At 41.8% G+C, this 18,159-nt stretch overlaps 1 protein-coding gene across 4 annotated transcripts in view; it reads left to right on the top strand.

The window, feature by feature from the left end:
• npas3 (neuronal PAS domain protein 3) overlaps positions 1-18,159 on the top strand; it is a 470,885-nt gene that overhangs the window by 186,462 nt on the left and 266,264 nt on the right. For all 4 annotated transcript variants that reach the window (XM_033642411.2, XM_078175360.1, XM_078175359.1 and 1 more), the window contains one exon: positions 16,479-16,723. In XM_033642411.2, the coding sequence (XP_033498302.1) occupies positions 16,479-16,723 (245 nt within the window). The remainder of the gene's footprint in view (positions 1-16,478; positions 16,724-18,159) is intronic.

Genomic DNA, 18,159 nt, shown 5'->3' with positions numbered 1-18,159 from the left:
TTGCCTCCTCTCCCTCTCTCTCAGTGGGTAGATTGGTTTTGGCACTCAGTCCCCTGATCAGTGAACACACACACACGTAGCGAGCGGCGGTGTCATCGCCATGGCGATGTCAGCAGGCGGGGCTTAATCCAAAGTGACACTTGTTCTCTGCCTTCCTTTCCCATCGCCATGGAAGCAATTACCCTCCTCCTGAAGGGCCTTTTGTCTGAGTGTGTGTGTGTGTGTGTGTGTGTGTGTGTGTGTGTGTGTGTGTCAGTATGTGTGTGTGTGTGTGTGTGTGTGTGTGTTCTTGTCCTCCCCGGAGTTGACGGGGTGGAACCTCAGCCGCGGGTCACCTGATTGGCTGAATTGAAAGGAGAGGAGCAGGGAGAGCATCAGAGGAGGACGAAGGGAGAGTCCTCATCTTTCCTCCTCTTTTTCCAAACCCCTCTTTCCTTTTTCTCCTCCTCTGTCCTCTCTCTTTTAAACGTCCAGTGTTTAAAGGTCCAGTCTGTAGGGTTTAGGAGGACATATTGGCAGAAATGGAATAAAAAATATAATAGGTATTTTTTCTTCAGTGTGAAAATAAGAATCGTTGTGTTTTTGTTACCTCAGAATGAGACGTTAATATCTACATAGGAAGCAGGTCCTCATTTATGGTTTCTACAGTAGCCCAGTAGGGACAAACCTAACACTGGCTCGAGATAGGGATATTCACGTTTTCACGCTTTTGTGTCAGCCACCATGGTTACACAACACCTATTCACTCTGACCTCGTCACATCTCTTTCAAAATAAAAGCACTACATCGGTACAACACTGCAAATTGATGTTTTTTCCTTCAACAACAAACGCACGTGGTTACATTTACAGGATTTGGCTTTGCATTCATACAGGATGATGAAAGTCGGTGGTTGTTGGACCCATCCACCACTAGTGCTGCACGATTTGATAAAAATGTGCGATTGCGATTATGGTGGACAATATCAATTGCGATTACAATATAATTACAATATACAATATAATAAATAAATGGTATCAAGAGTCTTTTTGCTTGATTCAGTGTTTCCCCTACATTATATCAGGGGGCACTGACCTGACATAGTTATTGTTATGGACAGACAGTGTGTCAGTGACCATCAACAGACTGAGCACAGTCAAACACGCTGCTCACACAGCAGCGCAGCACGACACTGTACACACAGCGGAGCGAGCCTGTGTTGCGTTCAGGCGTTGTCACGTAAATGACAAATTCCAGCACGCTATAGCACAACACAGCAGCATGTCAAGTGGGCCGAAACCAAGCAAAATTGCTCAGTTTTTCATTTGTTATGGAGTCCATGATTTCCCTGTGACACTTAAAAATGTTTGCTTAACTGTGCTTGGATGTTGTTTTATGAGGCTCTGGCGGCTTTCAGTTGTCTCTTTGTCTTTAACGTTACACAGCTCGGCTTTCTCTCGCATGCACTCTTCCTACTTTTCCCTGTGCTGCGCTGTCTCAAGTGTTGTTATAGATTGGTCGTGTTGCCCCGGGACATGGCGACTTTAACTTTTAAACTTTTACACAGCACGTCTCTCAGGTACAGCGACAATGGACAGAAAGACGTGCTGTAAGTTTAAAAGTTAAAGTTGCCACGTCCTGTAACTTTTAAACTTTTACACAGCACGTCTTTCTGTTCAACGCCGATGATCTGAATCCAAAGTATCGCTGTGTAACAGACGTTTTTTTCGCCACCAACTCAGCCTGTTCATGGTCGAGCTCATGTTCTTCTTCAGCGTCTGTGTTGGTCACTGCTGCACGCCGGCTGCACACACCAGGATAGCTTGTGGGCGTGATGTCAACAAACTCCACACACTACAAGAGAGGCAGTCACGTTCACAGGCACACACCTTAACATTTATTTACATTAAATCGCAAATTGCAGCCTTTTATGCGGTTATGTAATCGCACAGCCTGACATTGCGATTGCGATTAGATTAATCGTGCAGCACTATCCACCACCCTTCACTTTCTTTGTTGTTCCACTGCATTTCCCTGACATTGCCGGGTTCCGTCAGACAATACCATTGACTGGTCGCAAATTATGCCGATGTCTGTCTGACACAGGAAGTCACTGAACAAGTGCTGGAATTTGATGACTTTGGAATGAGGCTGAGTTGGGTTAGAAGCCCTTCCACCTTCAGCTGCATCAGGAAAACACAGATTTTTAACATGAAGCTGTTTAATTCAGTTTAAATCACCGGGTCAGATGTTTTGGAGATGAAGAGAGCTCTGTGGCTAATTGGGCTCCTGGTAAGAACAACCTCAACATCTCGATCTTAAGTTATGAGAGACAAAAGGTGAGCACAGACTAGCAGGTGCTGGGTTAGCGACTCATCACTGACATGCCAAACGGCGTCAGAAAAATGCTGATTTGTTGCGTGAAACTGCTTTTTAAGTGTTTTTACTGGTTTAAATCACCTGGTTCATTTGTTTTGGGGAGGAAGAGACCTCTGTGGATAATTCAGCTCCTGGTAAAAACCTCCTGAACAATGAACACTCAAGGAATTCTAACAGGGGAAGTTTCAGCTGGTTGCAATCTGCAGTCCTCACCACTAGATGTCATTAAATCCCCTTAAATCTGACACACTGGACCTTTAAAGAATAAATCCAAGTCTTTTTCCTTCTAGTAAAGCAGCACATGAACCTCTGCTTCACTCAAAAAAAATCCCTCAATTAGACAATGACAATACAGACTTACATAGTTCCTATATTTTAGTTTTATATACCTGTTATTACTTCTTTTACTTTCTTTATTTATCTGTCCTTATTTCTGTCTTTGTGTTGCTGCAGCAGCCAAATATCCCTGCTGGTAATCATTTAATGTTCTTCTTATCTTTATCCTATCTCATTTTAAAACATGGTGAACCAGATGCTTTTATTAAAAACAACAACCAGCACTTCTCTGTTAATGACGAGCGCTTTAATTGGATTCAAAGAAGCTCTGTTTACTCTGGAAACAACATCACTTCAGGCTGCAGTGTGAACTGCATCACAGTGACCTCTCAGCCAAACCAGATATTAATCCACCCCCTTTATTTCTTTTTAATAGACGGGCACTTTGCAGCCTTTGGATAACACAAACTATCAGTTGCAAATATACAACCACTGTCCTCCGTATAGAAGAGAACACAAAACCCACGCAATTAAACACAGTGGCCAACAATAAATAAGAAAGGGCAGTGGACACCTTGGTGCGCGCTGCAGACATTAATAAGCAACATAAATCATAAAGAGTGACACTTCTTATACAATAAACAGCAGGATGCAGACAACACATTGGGTACAGTGGAGGTATGAGCAATATAAAGACTCCAGCTGCATCCCACAAACACACTTTACAGCAGGAGCCTGCAGTGTTCACACACACTGGGTGTTGTACAGCAGTGGTTGTCGACTTATGGACTGAAACCCATTGTTGAGTTAATTGTTGTAATCGTTAACGTGAATGAGCTCCATGCAGTCCTCCACAGTCTGCCCTCATTACTGTGTCTGATTGTTTTCAGAACTTCATAAAACTGACACTGGTTGGCCATGTGGTGGTTAGAGGAGCCTCAGTTTGAGCTTCTCTCTGTAGCTTTCTTACACTCTTTTCATTTCAGTCTGTGAACAACACTATGAATGCCATCTACATTTGCACCCTTATCCCCAGAGACTGTCCCCTTCCAAATGCAGCCACATAGGTCATTTTTGCAAGCAGAAAATATGGCCTAAATTCACATTTTCTGTTAGGCGGCGACCTCTTGTGGCTGTAGTATGAAGAGTGAGAGAGTCTGTGTAGGGTGGGTGGGAGTTAGAGGAGATGGATGGGTCAAACAAACACAGGACTTTCATGCAGGAGACTGCAGAGCGTGTCCTGTTTGAAACCAAAAGACGTAATGCAGTATGTTGTAGTACGTCATGTGAGCAGGGGTTTACAGAATTCAAGGTTCGGTGTATTACAACACAGGGCTGTCATGGTATGGTACATTTTTGATAGGGCAAAAAACTAAAAATGCAAGAGACATTTACTTGATTTTTAAGTATTTGAATTTATTAAGGACCACTTTATTCACATAGCACATTTAGCAAACAAAGCAATTCAAAGTGCTCTATGTAAAACATCAAAAGCATCAAGACAAAGTGCAAAAAAAACATGTTATAAAAGGACATTTAAAGGCAGTTCATTAAAGGACTAAAGAATAGTAAAAAAAGGTATAGAATATAAAACATAAAAGTTACAGCACAGTTAAAATCAATAAAATGTTTGAATAATAAAAGTTACAGTGAGGTATAGGAAATGAATGAAAAATAGATTTAATAAAAGGCAGCAGCAAACACAAGAGGCTTCAGCCTTGACTTACAAGGAGAGTTTGTTACAGATATGTGGAGCATAAAAACTAAACGTTGCTTCTCTATGTTTAGTCTCGACTCTGGGGACACAAAGCAGAGAGAGGTCTGGATGGGTCATACTGTAGCAGAAGGTCAGAGGGTCAGGTAGACTCAGTCAGTGTGAAGACCTCAGATCTGGAGTGATGTGATCCACTTTCTTGGTCTTGGTGAGCAGCAACGTTCTGAATCAGCTGCATCATTAAAACTAATATCATAATGTCGGCTACAATCGTTTTTGACTTTAAACAATGATGGAGTTACAGCTGAGTGACCCATCTTCTGGGGCGTCTTTTCAGCAGCATATAAAACAAAAACAGGTCCTTATAAAATATTAAATGTATAAACAAATACAAACAAAAGAAGTAATTCTGTTTCTGAAATGTCAGAGAAATTTTCGTGTTTTTTTAATTTTGTGAAAGTTTAAAAATCAACGTCATAATCTGTAAAAAAGAAAAAAAAAATTGTACAAAACTGGAATTAAGTTTTGGCTGAAATGGGCATGTGTAGGAACACTGTAAGATGGCTCAGTATGATTAAGCATGTTCATAAAGAACTACAGAGTCAGGTCTCATACCTGCGGCTATAAATGTAACATGACCAACTGCCTCGGTGGTTTATTTGCTCTGTTTGGATCAGTTGGGAGTGGCTGCCTGAATGCTGCGGGGATAACATCAGTTTGTAGTGTGTGTGCTAAACCTTGTTTTGTCTAGTTCCCCCGACTGACTCACTGGCGTGAGGTTGGCGTAAATGAATTGACGTGTTTGCAGTATCTCCACTGATGTAACTTACTGTCATGTAGCAGATGTACTGCTGTTTTGTTTTCCACCACTCTCTCTCTCTCTCTCTCTCTCTCTCTCTCTCTCTCTCTAGCGCCATTAATTCACAGTGAAACTTAAGTGGCTCCAAACACCAGACTTGGTGGGTCTCGGACGATCTTCTCTTTCAACACATTCTCACTCCGACTTCTTCACATATCGATGTTTGTCATGGACTTTCCACCTCGATGCTGACGTGAAAGGATGGCCTTTGTCAGTGTCTAATGCTGGAAGTCACTGACCAAACGGCAGTATTTGACGGGATGTCTATTTCTGGTCTGGTAATGGTGTTATTAACCATCTTGCAATGAGCTAGCGTAGCATAGCTGCTTCGTAGTGTGTCTCAGTGGAGCAGACTGTTCTGGTTTGGGGGTTAGACGAGCAGACAGCATGTTGCCTTGTTGAGCGCAGTGACACTGAGAACATTATATTAAACACAGTTTAAGCTGTAGCTTTACTACTTCAACATATTGTTCAGTTTGTACCAGAGTGGAAGTCTTGCACCGGATGGTTGGATACAAATCTGTGTATTATTACACCCCCAGTTAGGACTGACTTCCTGTTCTTGAGAAACTTGATGAATACAGTTTTTACTTTACATCTTCCAGAGTTCAGTTTTGGCTGCAAATTGAAGTCGTAATTTAAATCTGTTTCCAAATGAATCCTGACAGGTTTTACCTCTTTTCTTTCTCTTCCTTTTCAGCCACACACTCTCACAGATATACGTCTCTTTCTCCCTTTTTCTCTCGCTGTGTGAATCTGTCTTCACATTATTTAATTTTCATGTGTGCTCTGTCACTAACACACACTGTGTATCTGAACGTCCATCTTAACCAGATTCAAATCTGCACAGGCTTTGTTTGACTGTGTGTGTGTTTGTGTGTGCAGAGAGGGAGATTTCTATCAGTTGTTAAAGGCCTCAAACTCCACAGATTGTAAAGTTGTGTGTGTGTGTGTGTGTGTGTGTGTGTGTGTGTGCGCGATGGCTATCAGCGGTCAGGACCTCAAAACCTCCCCAGATTTCCCCGTCGGCCACCGTGCAGCGTTCCTCTGAGTTTTATCTCCCGCCTTCATCTCTCTCTTCATATTGCTCGCCGTGTTTCTCTTTATCTCGCTGCAGACGTCCCTGCATGGATTTTATTTTTTAAATACACTCTGAAATATTCTTCCTCTCAGTTTGGCCTCTGCGGATGGATGAGCTGATCATGTAAACAGATACTCAGATATCTGGACGGAACAGAAAAATTAAGCGGAGAGTTTATTCCAAAATGTGATTGGAACAAAAAATGGACTTCTGTTCAAACGAAATGAGGCGGGCCAGAAAGTAAATGTGCTCCAGTCTCTGAGGAGTCGAACCACACAGTATAATCTGAATATCTGAGTGTTTCAGTTCAGGTGCATTGAGCTGCGTGAAGAGTTTGTTTTAGTGAGTCAGACAGCTTCCTGTCTAAAATTCAATGGTTTAAAAAGTGACACATAAAAATGACAAAAGCTGTGATTTAGAGGTTTATTATAATTATTGGCTGGTTTAAGTCATATAAAATAATAAAGTGGCGAACCTACTGATGCTGCTGGTCCCCTGTCCTCATCTACAGTGACACAGGCACCTGTATTCATCTGTATTCTTCAGCCTCTCTTCAATTTAATACGCTAAACTTGTTGTCTCTCCCTCACACTCGCCCTCAGAGATGTGGTGATCGAGCTTTTGCGGCTGTAGCTCCTAAATTCAGCAACGCTCTGCCTGCCACGATCTGCTGACTATGGTTTCTTTTAAAAGCCTGCCAAAGACACACCTGTTTAGACGACATTTGGGTAACTTCTATGTACCAGAGCTGTACTTTTTCAATTTTGTTGTGTAATGTGAATTCTTCTTATTTTTCCTGTGTGTGTGCAAATATTTTTGCTAGTTGTGCACTTTTCACAGCGTGGCTCTCGTAGTCAATTTCTTTCTTGTTGCATAATGCTCTTGTGAAGCATTTTTGACCTATGTCTGCAAACAGAGATCTGTGTGGGTACATGAGACCCTAAAAAAGAGGCTGGATCATGGGGAGTGCCACCAGTTGGTCCAGGAGCTTCTCCTCCATCATGGACGTTTACAGTTCTGCACTTATCTGCTGTTTTCTATTGAGATGGTGCTAACTGTGCTTTGTAAAGTCGTATAGCTCTGGGTATCCAGCAACCACTACCACCAGTTTCTCCTCCATTGTTTACCAACTGTAGACTTGTTGTTGGGACCAGAGTTGGGTATAACACGTTACTTTGTAACGCGTTAGAGTACTTTGATTACTTTTTGCAGTGACGAGTAACCTAACGTGTTAGTTTGCTGTTTGAGTAATCAAATACTTAAGTACATTTTCAAACAAGACATCAGTTACTTCCGTTACTTTTAGAACGCTGGTCCTCCAGCTCCGAAACAGCAACGGCTGTCGTTTGGTTCTAATAACGGAGATAACGTTAAACCTATCAGTCTGAAAGAAGCCACGGAGCTTGTGGCTCACTACGTGGTCGGAGAAATGCTGCCGCTGTCTACGGTGGAGTCTAAATAGGTGGAGTAGGACTCGCTGACAGACATATTTCAGACTCAGGACTTGCATAATACCTGGTGTGTGATGTCATCAGGTTATTCTTGTCCTATTTTTATTACTTTCACTATTACTTTTCACTATTATTTGAGTCACTGTGTGTGTTCATGTGCCAGCTGACATGTTGTTGTAGTCACCTAAAAGCGTCAGCAGATGGCAGGAGCTACATTTGAAGCGCCATACGTAAACTGTCAAGATACTGTATCTTCCACAGGAAGTTCTGACAAATGTTTCAGAATAAAAGCCTATTTAGAAAATGGAGGGATTCTCTAGCCGAGGTTATAAGGGGCTTTTAATTTGAAACAAGTGTTGAGTTTGAAATGACGGTGCGATATGTTAACTTTACAAAGACAACGGAGCGGATAAACAGTAAATATATAAACACACAGAGGGATTAATAAATAACGGAGCGTCTATAATGTAGTTTGTTTCAAATGAAGCTGGGAGCCTCTGCAGTTGTGGTGAGTAAAAGCCCCGCCGCTATTTGTTAATGTTATTACTTTATGTCCGACCGTGAGGATGTACCATTGTTTGCTAGCTTGATGCTAATGACAGTAACGTTAACTCAGCGGGTTGACAAAGTGCCTCTGCTGTTTCACACCATCATTTCCCCCTTTTACTCTGTGTGGTAACATCCCCAGAGGAAATATTAAAAACACTGGGGTGTTGTTGTCATACAGTTGTCTACAGCAGCAGATCGTTGTGTGTATCTACTGGTCAAAGTGACAGCTGTGATGGGAGAACTGGATCTCAGTGAAGGGCAAGTGGTCCATAACTTTAATTTTGGAGACAAAAAAAAGTAGGCTTAGCGCCCTGTGGTCCATTGCCCAATAGGAAATGTAGAATACTCAAAAGTACTTTAAAAGTGCTTGAGTTACTTTTCTCAGGGAGTAACATTGGAAGTACTTTTAAAGTAATTGAGTTACTTTATTCAGGGAGTAATGCAGTAAAGTAACTGGTTACTTTTTTTTAAAAAAAGTAACGCAGTAACGTTCTTTGATTACTTTTAAAGTAACCCTTACCCAACACTGGTCGGGACCACCACAGAAGGCCCGCCTCTCAAATCATCTCATTGGGAAAAAGTGGAGATGACGTGGAGCTCTGTTCTTCTTTGAGTTTAAGTTTTTTCAGCTTGAGGAGTTCAGAGCGTTGCGGCAAAAATGCGCAGGAATGTGAGGCGTGTCCCAACGCAAAAACAGCAAGCAAAAAGCTTCGTTATCATTTAAAACGGTTACAAAAAGCTGCATCCAGTTGCCAAAACACTCTCTGTGTGATCAGGAACGTAAAAGTGTTCATACCTATCCACTGCTGTCAGAGCGTCCTCCTGCTGCCTCACAATCTTCTTTCAAGTCAGTCAGTGCATCTGACTTTTTTGTTTTCAGTGTGACAATGGCAGCAGCAACATGGCAGACTATGAACTTCTCAAAAATAGTTAAGTATATTAAAAACAGGGAAAAGGATGATGGATGCAGAGCAGCCTGAGGAATGCTCTGTGTCTTTACTCTGGTTCCTCTACTGCTGTTCAGTGTGAGCGTAACCTCGTCTGAGGAGACACTGCACAGTGTGTCAAGATTTTATTTTATTATTATTAATAATAATAATAATACATCTTTATTTAAAAAGTTCCCTTTCAAAACACCCAAGGTCACCTTACAGAGCATGACATAACATACAAAGCACTATTACTGAACTACAGGATGCTGACTTTCATTTATTTTACCAGGTAAAAATCTGCAGTTTTAGTCAGCACAAAGCTTTCTTCACCTTAACCAGGATAAAACAGAGGTTTTAATCTTTGGCACAGCAGTCAAGTCTGCTTCCACAATCAACGCTGTCGGGTCTCTGTTATTAAATGTAAAATCACATGAAAAATCTTGATGTATTCTTTGAATCAACTCTGTCGTTAGCACTGGCTTTTACCATCTTAGGTCACTTGCAAAAATAAAAGCTTTCCTGCCCGTTTGACCAATCACTGCTCCCCATTCCAGTTCAAACTAAACTGATGGAACATTTTCAGTTGTTGGTCGTAAAGTGTGGAATAGTCTCCCACTTCCAGTCAGATCTCCTCCCTCTGTTGATACAGTAATATGTTACTTTGATGAAATACTTAAAATAGCCACATTACATATGACATTTTGACCAGGGTAACTAGTAATCTGTAATCCATTACATTCCAAACGTAACCTTCCCAAGACTGAGAGCAGGTGTGATGTATTCATGAAAATGTAGCGATAGTAATGAGTCTGTTTCCTGCTGTTTAGAATATGTTTCTGTATGCATCAGACTGTAAATCTGCCTGACGACAGTCCGTCCAGTCACATGACTGATGGCCAGTTTGACCTCCAATTGACCTGGAAGTTAAACCTCGACTACCCAGTGACCTTCCCAGCATGCTCTCTGCCTACACACTCTTAAAATAGTCACACACACATGGAAACACACATATTTCTTCCTTTCAGCTGACAAGCTCTTTAAAAAGCCATCGACCCACCTCGCTGAACTTTACGACATCACACACACACACACACACACACACACACACAAGCATGCACACACACACACACGAGCATACACACACACCTCGCCTGCCGTGACAAGCTCTTTAAAACACCATCAAGTCACCTGGCTGAACTTTACGACACGGTTTCATTTCATGTTTATAAGACCCAAACACCGACACACGCGCACATGCACACACACACACACGCACACACGCACACACACACACACACACAAGCATTTACCTACTCAGCCGGTACATGATAAATATGTCTGTTTGAGTCAAGGTCAAACACACCTCCTTGTCCACTTACACACGATCTCACATATCTGCACTTAAACACACACACACACACACACAGCGCAGACAGACATGAAGACATATTTGTCGTCCATCAACATAATGCCTTCCAAGTTTGCGGAACAAATAAATTCCGTCTGCCTCGCTGCTCCTCGCTCTCCGAGCAGCCGTCAGCCTTCGTACACACACACACACACACACACACACACACACACACACACACACATCTGTATGAGAAAATGTAGTGAACATGAAAATCCTTTGCTGCTGTATTTTGTTCTGAATATAAAAATCTGTGGGTTCAAATTTCAAAAAGAAATGTACACCCTTTTGTTTTAGATGTCTTTCCTCTTGACCAGTGACAGTGGCTGGATATCAAAACTGAATACTTCTTTTAGCGCTCAACAAAATGTGTGTGAAGCACTGAGTATCAAAAACTAGGAAGTACTGAAACCTGACATCATGTTGGATAATAATAAAGTGCATTTTATTTATAGGCACCTTTGAAAGGATTAATTTAAAAAAAAAAATCCATTGATGATGAAGTCAAACAAATCAGATCAGACCGAATATGCCAGTTTGAAAACTAATGTTGTCAGACGGATTTGACGGTAGAAAGGGAGTCAGTATGGTGAATGCCATGTGGGAGGGAGTTCTGAAGGCAGTGGGCAGGACCCATGGTAGTCAAGCAGGCAAAAGATGATCTGAGCTACGAGAGGGTGTGTAGATATGAAGGAGTTCAGACAGGTACAAAGGGGCTTGCTTATGAAGGGCCTTAAAGCTGGTCTCATTCTGAAGTCCTTGAATACTGGTGCTTAGACAGTGACGTCCTACGTTAGAAACAGATGAAAAAAAGCCGTCCTTTCACCTCCACATGTGACTGGGCATTGTCAGCGTGTAACTGCATCTGCCAGAGTCAGGGGGGAGACACAGCCAGACAACAATGTAAGTTAAGGGGGTGAAAAGTCTGATTAGGGTGGGTGGGAGGGGTGGTGGCTGGGTCTTACAATCCAGGACTTTCACCCAGGACGCCAGTGTTAGCGTCCCATAAGAATTTGAAACCAAACCCTGTGCGTTTGTTGTTGAAGGACAAAAAACGTCAAATCCCAGTGTTGTACTGACGTAGTGCTTTTATTTTGAAAGAGACTGTATGCAAACTGTACATTTCCTGTGAAAACAGAGGTGTATTTTGAAAACAGACAATGCATGTAACAGGCTGAAGTTGACATGGTGTCCCAGAACGTCAACAACCAACACACCCAGGGTACCTTGGACGTCATATGTGGACGTGGAAAGTCCATGACCAAACATGGACGTGTGACGAGGTCGCAGTGAGGATGATGTTGGAGAATCAAAAATCTTGAAATTGATATGATATTTAACAGGAACCAAGTGCTGGAGTTGTTGAGTTGCTGGAGAACAGAAGCGATTTGATCTGTGGAGGGGGTTCTGGTAATGACATGGATAGCTGAGTTCTGGACCAATTGGAGTTTATGAAAGACACTCACTAGAGAGACCAAAGAGGACAGAGTTGCAATAACAAAACACTCTCACTCCGACCTCATCACATATCGATGTTTTTTCATGGACTTTACTCGTCGAGATACGACGTGCAAGGTACTCTGGGGTTGTGGATGTTCTGGGAAGTCGTGTCAACTTCAGCCTGTAACTTGCATTGTCTGTACAAAACTGCAAATTGACGTTTTTTTTTCCTTCAACAACACACATGGTTGGGTTTAGGGAAAAAGAACAAGGTTTGGCTTTACAATCTTATGGGACGCGAACACTGCTCTCTCAGGTGAAAGTCAGTGGTTGTTGGACCCATCCACCATACTTGGGCTTCCCCCGGATGCTGCAGCATCTGACTATGTTCCATGCTGGTGTGAAAGGACGGCTTTTTTCATCGGTATCTGACGCCGGAAGTCACTGACCAAATGCTTGATTTCGGTGACTTTGGAGTTAGACTGGGTTGGCAATTATCAATATGGAATGTAACCAAAGTGTGAATGGGGATAGTGGTGCTGCTCAATGTCAGTGATGGGCAAAGTTGATTAATATTACGTAGATGAAAGTATGCAGACCGAGTAACATTGTTGATGACGGCCACACACATCAAGGATGACACCCAGACTCTTAACCTTTATATCTCCCAGTAGTGCAGGGTTCCAACAGCTTCTCAACATATGCTCAGACTATGGAGTCAAGTTTGACATCAAGTATAATGCCAAAAAGAGTATGATAATGATATGTAGGACCAAGGAGGATCAACATCTTAATTTCCCAGGTTTCTATTTGTCTGGTCAAACCTTGTCTGTGTGTACCAATGCAAAATATCTAGGCCACATAATCAATGATAAGATGGAGGATGATGCTGACATGCTTAGACAGAGAAGAATGCTATATGTCCAAGCCAATATGTTAGTGAGAAAATTTCACTACTGCTCTGGTGAAGTGAAGGTGAACTTGTTTAGAGCTTACTGCACCTCTATGTACACGGCCCCCCTCTGGGTGAGGTATAAGAAAGAGAGCTTGCGTAAACTCCAGGTTGCATATAATGACTGTCTCAGAATCCTGCTCAAGCAGCCCAGGGGTAGTAGTGCCAGCAAGCTTTTTTGTGATCTAGGGATAAACACCTTCCAGGCCACCCTGAGAAGACTGATGTTTAAGTTTATATGTAGACTGCAGGGGTCCCAGAATAATCTTATTATACAGCTGACCAATCCAAGGTGTAGTTCTGTTAGATACCAATCCTGATTGTGGAAACACTGGTATTTGTGCCTTTTGTAAAATGTGTATAAGCACTTTTTAAATTGCATTTATTGCTGCTCTTATTTATTAGATGCCTTTTACTGAATATGCACAAGTACTTTTTAATATTATGTGATATAACGCCTTTTTACTGCATTTTTGTTTTATGTACTGTATGTGATTATATGTCTATTTGGACGTTGGAGTCTGCAATAAAGTTTGATTGATTGATTGATTGATTGAACCTGAGGGGAAGGACTTGGAAGTTGTCAATGGTCAGAGAGAAACTATGCAGTTTAGCCGAAGTAGATTTAGTACCTACTGGGAGAACCTCAGTTTAAAGTCAAAGCATTCTTGGGTTTAGGCTGCGAATTACTTAAAGATCTAAAAGACCTCAGAATTTGAATTGATCACTTGTTAAATTAGAGGGGCTGCTTTCACCCAAGGGCAAGACATAGGGGCAAGGTACCCATATGTGCTGCTCTCATCTATAAGACTGAAGGGAATGTGGTCTCATGGACATCAAGAATGTAAGATCAGATAAAAAAGACCCGACAACACTCGATGCTAATTAGCTGAAGCTGCAGGGTGACAACATGAGGACAGTTTACGGATTCCACCTTTAAAATTCAGACCATAGACATTAAGGAAGGGTCAGAAAATAGGATCGATGAAATGCAGGTTTATCCATTTTCCTCTTTCCTTTCCTTTCCTTTCCTTTCCTTTCCTTTCCTCTCCTCCTCATTTATTGTTTGTTCTCCCTGATAAATAAATGACAAACAGTATGAAAATGATATTCTTTGCCAGATGACAGCCATTTTTCATCTCTAGCCCTAAACAACTCCTCCTCCTCCTCTAAAGTGTTTGTCCGCTATCCCTCCATCTCATCCCTCTCCTTCTCTTTACATCCCTCTCCCCTCTTTTATTCCTTGAACACTTTTTCTCCTGCATTTTTTTGCTCCGGCAAAAATTAATCACCTGTCTTTATGTGTGTGTGTGTGTGTGTGTGTGGCCGGCAGGAAGCCCACAGAGGTTTTTAGCAGCTGATTTATTGCCGAGTTAATTCATAACGGCGTCCGATGATGATGAGAGGCCGCAGGAAAGTATGGTCGTCACTGTTGTTGTTGAAGGGTGAAAGAGAGAGAGAGAATAAACAGAGCAGCTCTTTCATATAAAGTAATAGAGTGGAAAGTGATGGAGAGGATGGAGAGGACGGAGGAAGAGAGGAAGTAATGGAATAAAGGAAAGGAGAGACAGATTTGTCAGGTACTTATATTATAGAGCAGTTTCAATATGAGGTAATACAGTAGGGAAGGGAAGAAGCTGATGTCTGCTGACGATCACTGAAGTTCTTATTTTCATCTGAGGGAGTGGTGTGAGTGTGACGAAGGACAATCACAGGAAGTCATTCTGTGATGTCATCTTTATATTTGCGTATTCTCTTATCTATGCTTTTTCATTTCTTAGTACCAGAAGAAGTCTGACTCAGCTTTCCTCAACCTTTCGAGGGGTCATGTGATATGTGATAAGAAAAATTACTAAAATTAGAAGAAGTCAAGTCGATTTTATTTACCGTAAAACTTTGATTAAAGGCCCAGTCCCTTTTACTAGCCTGGTGGAGCTACACATTTTGACAAATAAAGGCCTGTCTCAACTAACCCTTCACTGTAAAGCATAGTCATAACATAACACGTATTTGAAGCCTAATTTTTGCACAAGTAATATTCATAAAACAAACAGTTTCATTGTATTTCCCATCTTTGCCGAGTAACAGTTTTGTGTGAAAGGAATTAAAGGCCTGTCCCAAATATAGGCCTGTTTACCTCAGTGATTTAAACAAATAATGGCCGGGGCTATTAATTGAAGTTTTATGGTATGGTATTAGCTTAAAATGACAAGTTGGACATTTGCCACAAGGAGCTTTACAATGCATACAGCAGACGGCTCCCTCTGTCCTCAGACACTTGATTCAAATAAGGAAAAACAACCCAGTCATCAGAATAAATGTTGGCATTATACGTTTTTACTACGTTACATTATTATGTCGAAGATACGATCTTACAAACTCTTTACGTTTCAAGGACATTGTGATCACTGTGGTTTAGGGTCAGGAAAATATCATGTTTAGGCTTAAAATACCAGTTCTTGGTGTCACAATTCTGGATAGAAACTCAGTGACAGGTTGCTAAAAAACAAACGGTTTTGTTGTTTGTTGGTCTTGAACAGTGGTCTGCAGCTTGGCAGATGTCATCCATCATCCCCTCCACCTCCTGATGACAAAGAGAGCTCATATGCTACGTCACTAGAAACATTGATATGACACACAAACCTATTTTAAAAATGTAATGTGTCCATGGTTTGCAGAAATCTAAAATGCGAACATTTTCTTCTGGTGGCTGGGCTGTGAAATACTGATCGAGCATTTTTAGTTGTTGAAGAAATTGTCAGTCAAAGCAAACAAATCTGTCCAGACACCATTAAATTCTCTTTTCCATTTTGGATATGAATCCATAGCTAGCTTAGCTAGGGAGACTCAAGACTAGCTGCTGCTGTTGAGGTTCGGCAAGATTTATAGGAAAAGGCACCAGGCCGTAAACGTATGACGCACATTTTAGTTGATAAAATGTTAAAACTTGTCTTTTATTTATTGATAGGCTACACATTTTTACAATTGGAGATTGTAAGAATCCCTTGACGTCTGAAGCAAAGATAAAGCAATATTGGCGAGGGGCTAAACAGCCACAGGTTGCATACCCTTGGGATAGTTTTACATTACGGCCTTATGTGGACATCTTGCACGAGTTCTGATTTATGTATTAGCTGCGACCAGGAGCTCTTTGAGTCGGTCTGCCAGTTGGTTGGTCCAGAAAACTTTTGGCAGCCACAGTTTTTGCCCTTGTAGGCTGAACTTTGGCGTGGATGTGGCAGCTATTGCAAATTTGCACTTGTTTTTCAATTGTACAGTAATATGTTTCAACAGGAAATTGATGGTGCAGTATGGTTTTCTTTATGGTTGTTCTTTTGTTTTCTGCTTCACTGACACATGAAGTTTAGTCTCATGCTATGAGAAGTCCACCCTGAATCTAATTCTGCGCATCACATCTTCCTTAATCAGATCTCTTACACTCTGCTGTTCTCTCTCAGGCTGCAGGCTCTGAGGAAGGAGAAGTCACGGGACGCGGCGCGATCGCGGCGGGGAAAGGAGAACTTTGAGTTTTACGAACTGGCCAAGATGCTGCCGCTGCCGGGCGCCATCACCAGCCAGCTGGACAAGGCCTCCATCATCCGGCTCACCATCAGCTACCTGAAGATGAGGGACTTCGCCAACCAGGGAGACCCGCCGTGGAACCTGCGCATGGAAGGACCACCGCCCAACACCTCTGTCAAAGGTAGGACAAACACGGACAGGGACGGAGATGGGGTTTGTCTTTAAACTGTTGTCAGAGGCTCTGTGTAGCTCCAGGAAAAAGTTCTTGGGTTTGTGCAAATCCCTTTATATATTTCTCTACCTCTGAACAAGAAAGCTTTCCTTCATAGAGATGCCATAGTCAAACAATTTCCTACAAAGAACCTTTTCATTTGTTTTTCATTATTTCTTAAGTAAGCCTTTATATACTGGATGATGAACAGGCTGGTAAAAGTATGCTTTGCCCTTTTCTTGTTGCTCCCTGGTTTGTTTTGGCTTTTCCTCCATCATTCAAAGCAACAAGGTCACACTCAGGAACCTTCTGAGCAGACGAAAAGTCCAAATGAGAGCTGTCCGCTGAGCTGACTTTTCAACATAACAAAATATTGCGTGTTGCAGCTTGAAAGCTTGATTTCTGAACTTTATTGACCATGTTTTTCAGTCCAAACAGACGTTAACCTCTGTTGCATCACCAAAAGCTCTTTCTCTGTCTGTGTTATGTCAGGGCTCGTTGGCTTGATACAGACATGGTTTCACTGTAAGCGTTGCAGCAGACGACTGCTGCTGTCAGTGTGGTGGATGCTTTCCCTGAATCTTTAGCAAAAACTGAACTCATGAGATGTCGTCTGTAGCAGCTTTGCTTGGCTTGAATCGAGGGTGCCTGACTGCAAACTGAACACATTGAGTAAATTTGTCTGCTGGAATGAAGTCCATGTTTATGTGTTCAGAAATTAGCAGAAACTCCGGTTGTTTGTTTTATTTTCGTCCAGTTTCTCTTCTTCCTCTTGTCTCAGTGCACTCATGCAGACATACTGCATCAAGATGAGCCAAAATGTATCTGTGAAGTTGAATCATTTTAAACGTGTGCAAACATGTGTTGGCCTCGGCCGACTTACAAGTTGTTGATCGGTCTGTGTGCAGTCGCACCGCCTTTAGAATCCTCCTCAAGTTCAGTATAAACACTATTGTTTTCCTCACTATGGAGAGTACATAAGATTTTCTTGCTTCCACGCCGGCATTATGTTTTCGGTAGTTCTTCTGTACGTTCGTCCCATTCTAGTGAACGTGAAATCTTCAAATTTGGCACAAACATCCACTTGGACTCAAGATGAACTGATTTTGATGGTCAAAGGCCAAAAGTCAAGGTCACTGTGACCTTTTTCATCTTATTCTCGTAAACACGAAATCTTGAGAATGATTCGAGGGAATTTCTTTAAATTTGGCACAGATGCACAAATGAGTTGATTACATTTTGGTAGTCAAAGGTCACTGACTGGTTCACGGAGCTTTAAAACTCAAGGTGGTATTTCTAGTTTTAAAACTAAATATGTAGTAATTCTTTTATTGTAAACTGAAGTATAATTTCTGTATTAAAAAGTCTCAAATGAAAGGGTTACAGCTTTATTTTACTACTAGGCC

The sequence above is a fragment of the Epinephelus lanceolatus genome, chromosome 15 (genome assembly GCF_041903045.1).
Source record: "Epinephelus lanceolatus isolate andai-2023 chromosome 15, ASM4190304v1, whole genome shotgun sequence".
NCBI lineage: Eukaryota > Metazoa > Chordata > Actinopteri > Perciformes > Serranidae > Epinephelus > Epinephelus lanceolatus.
This window is presented reverse-complemented; position numbering and strand designations above follow the sequence as displayed.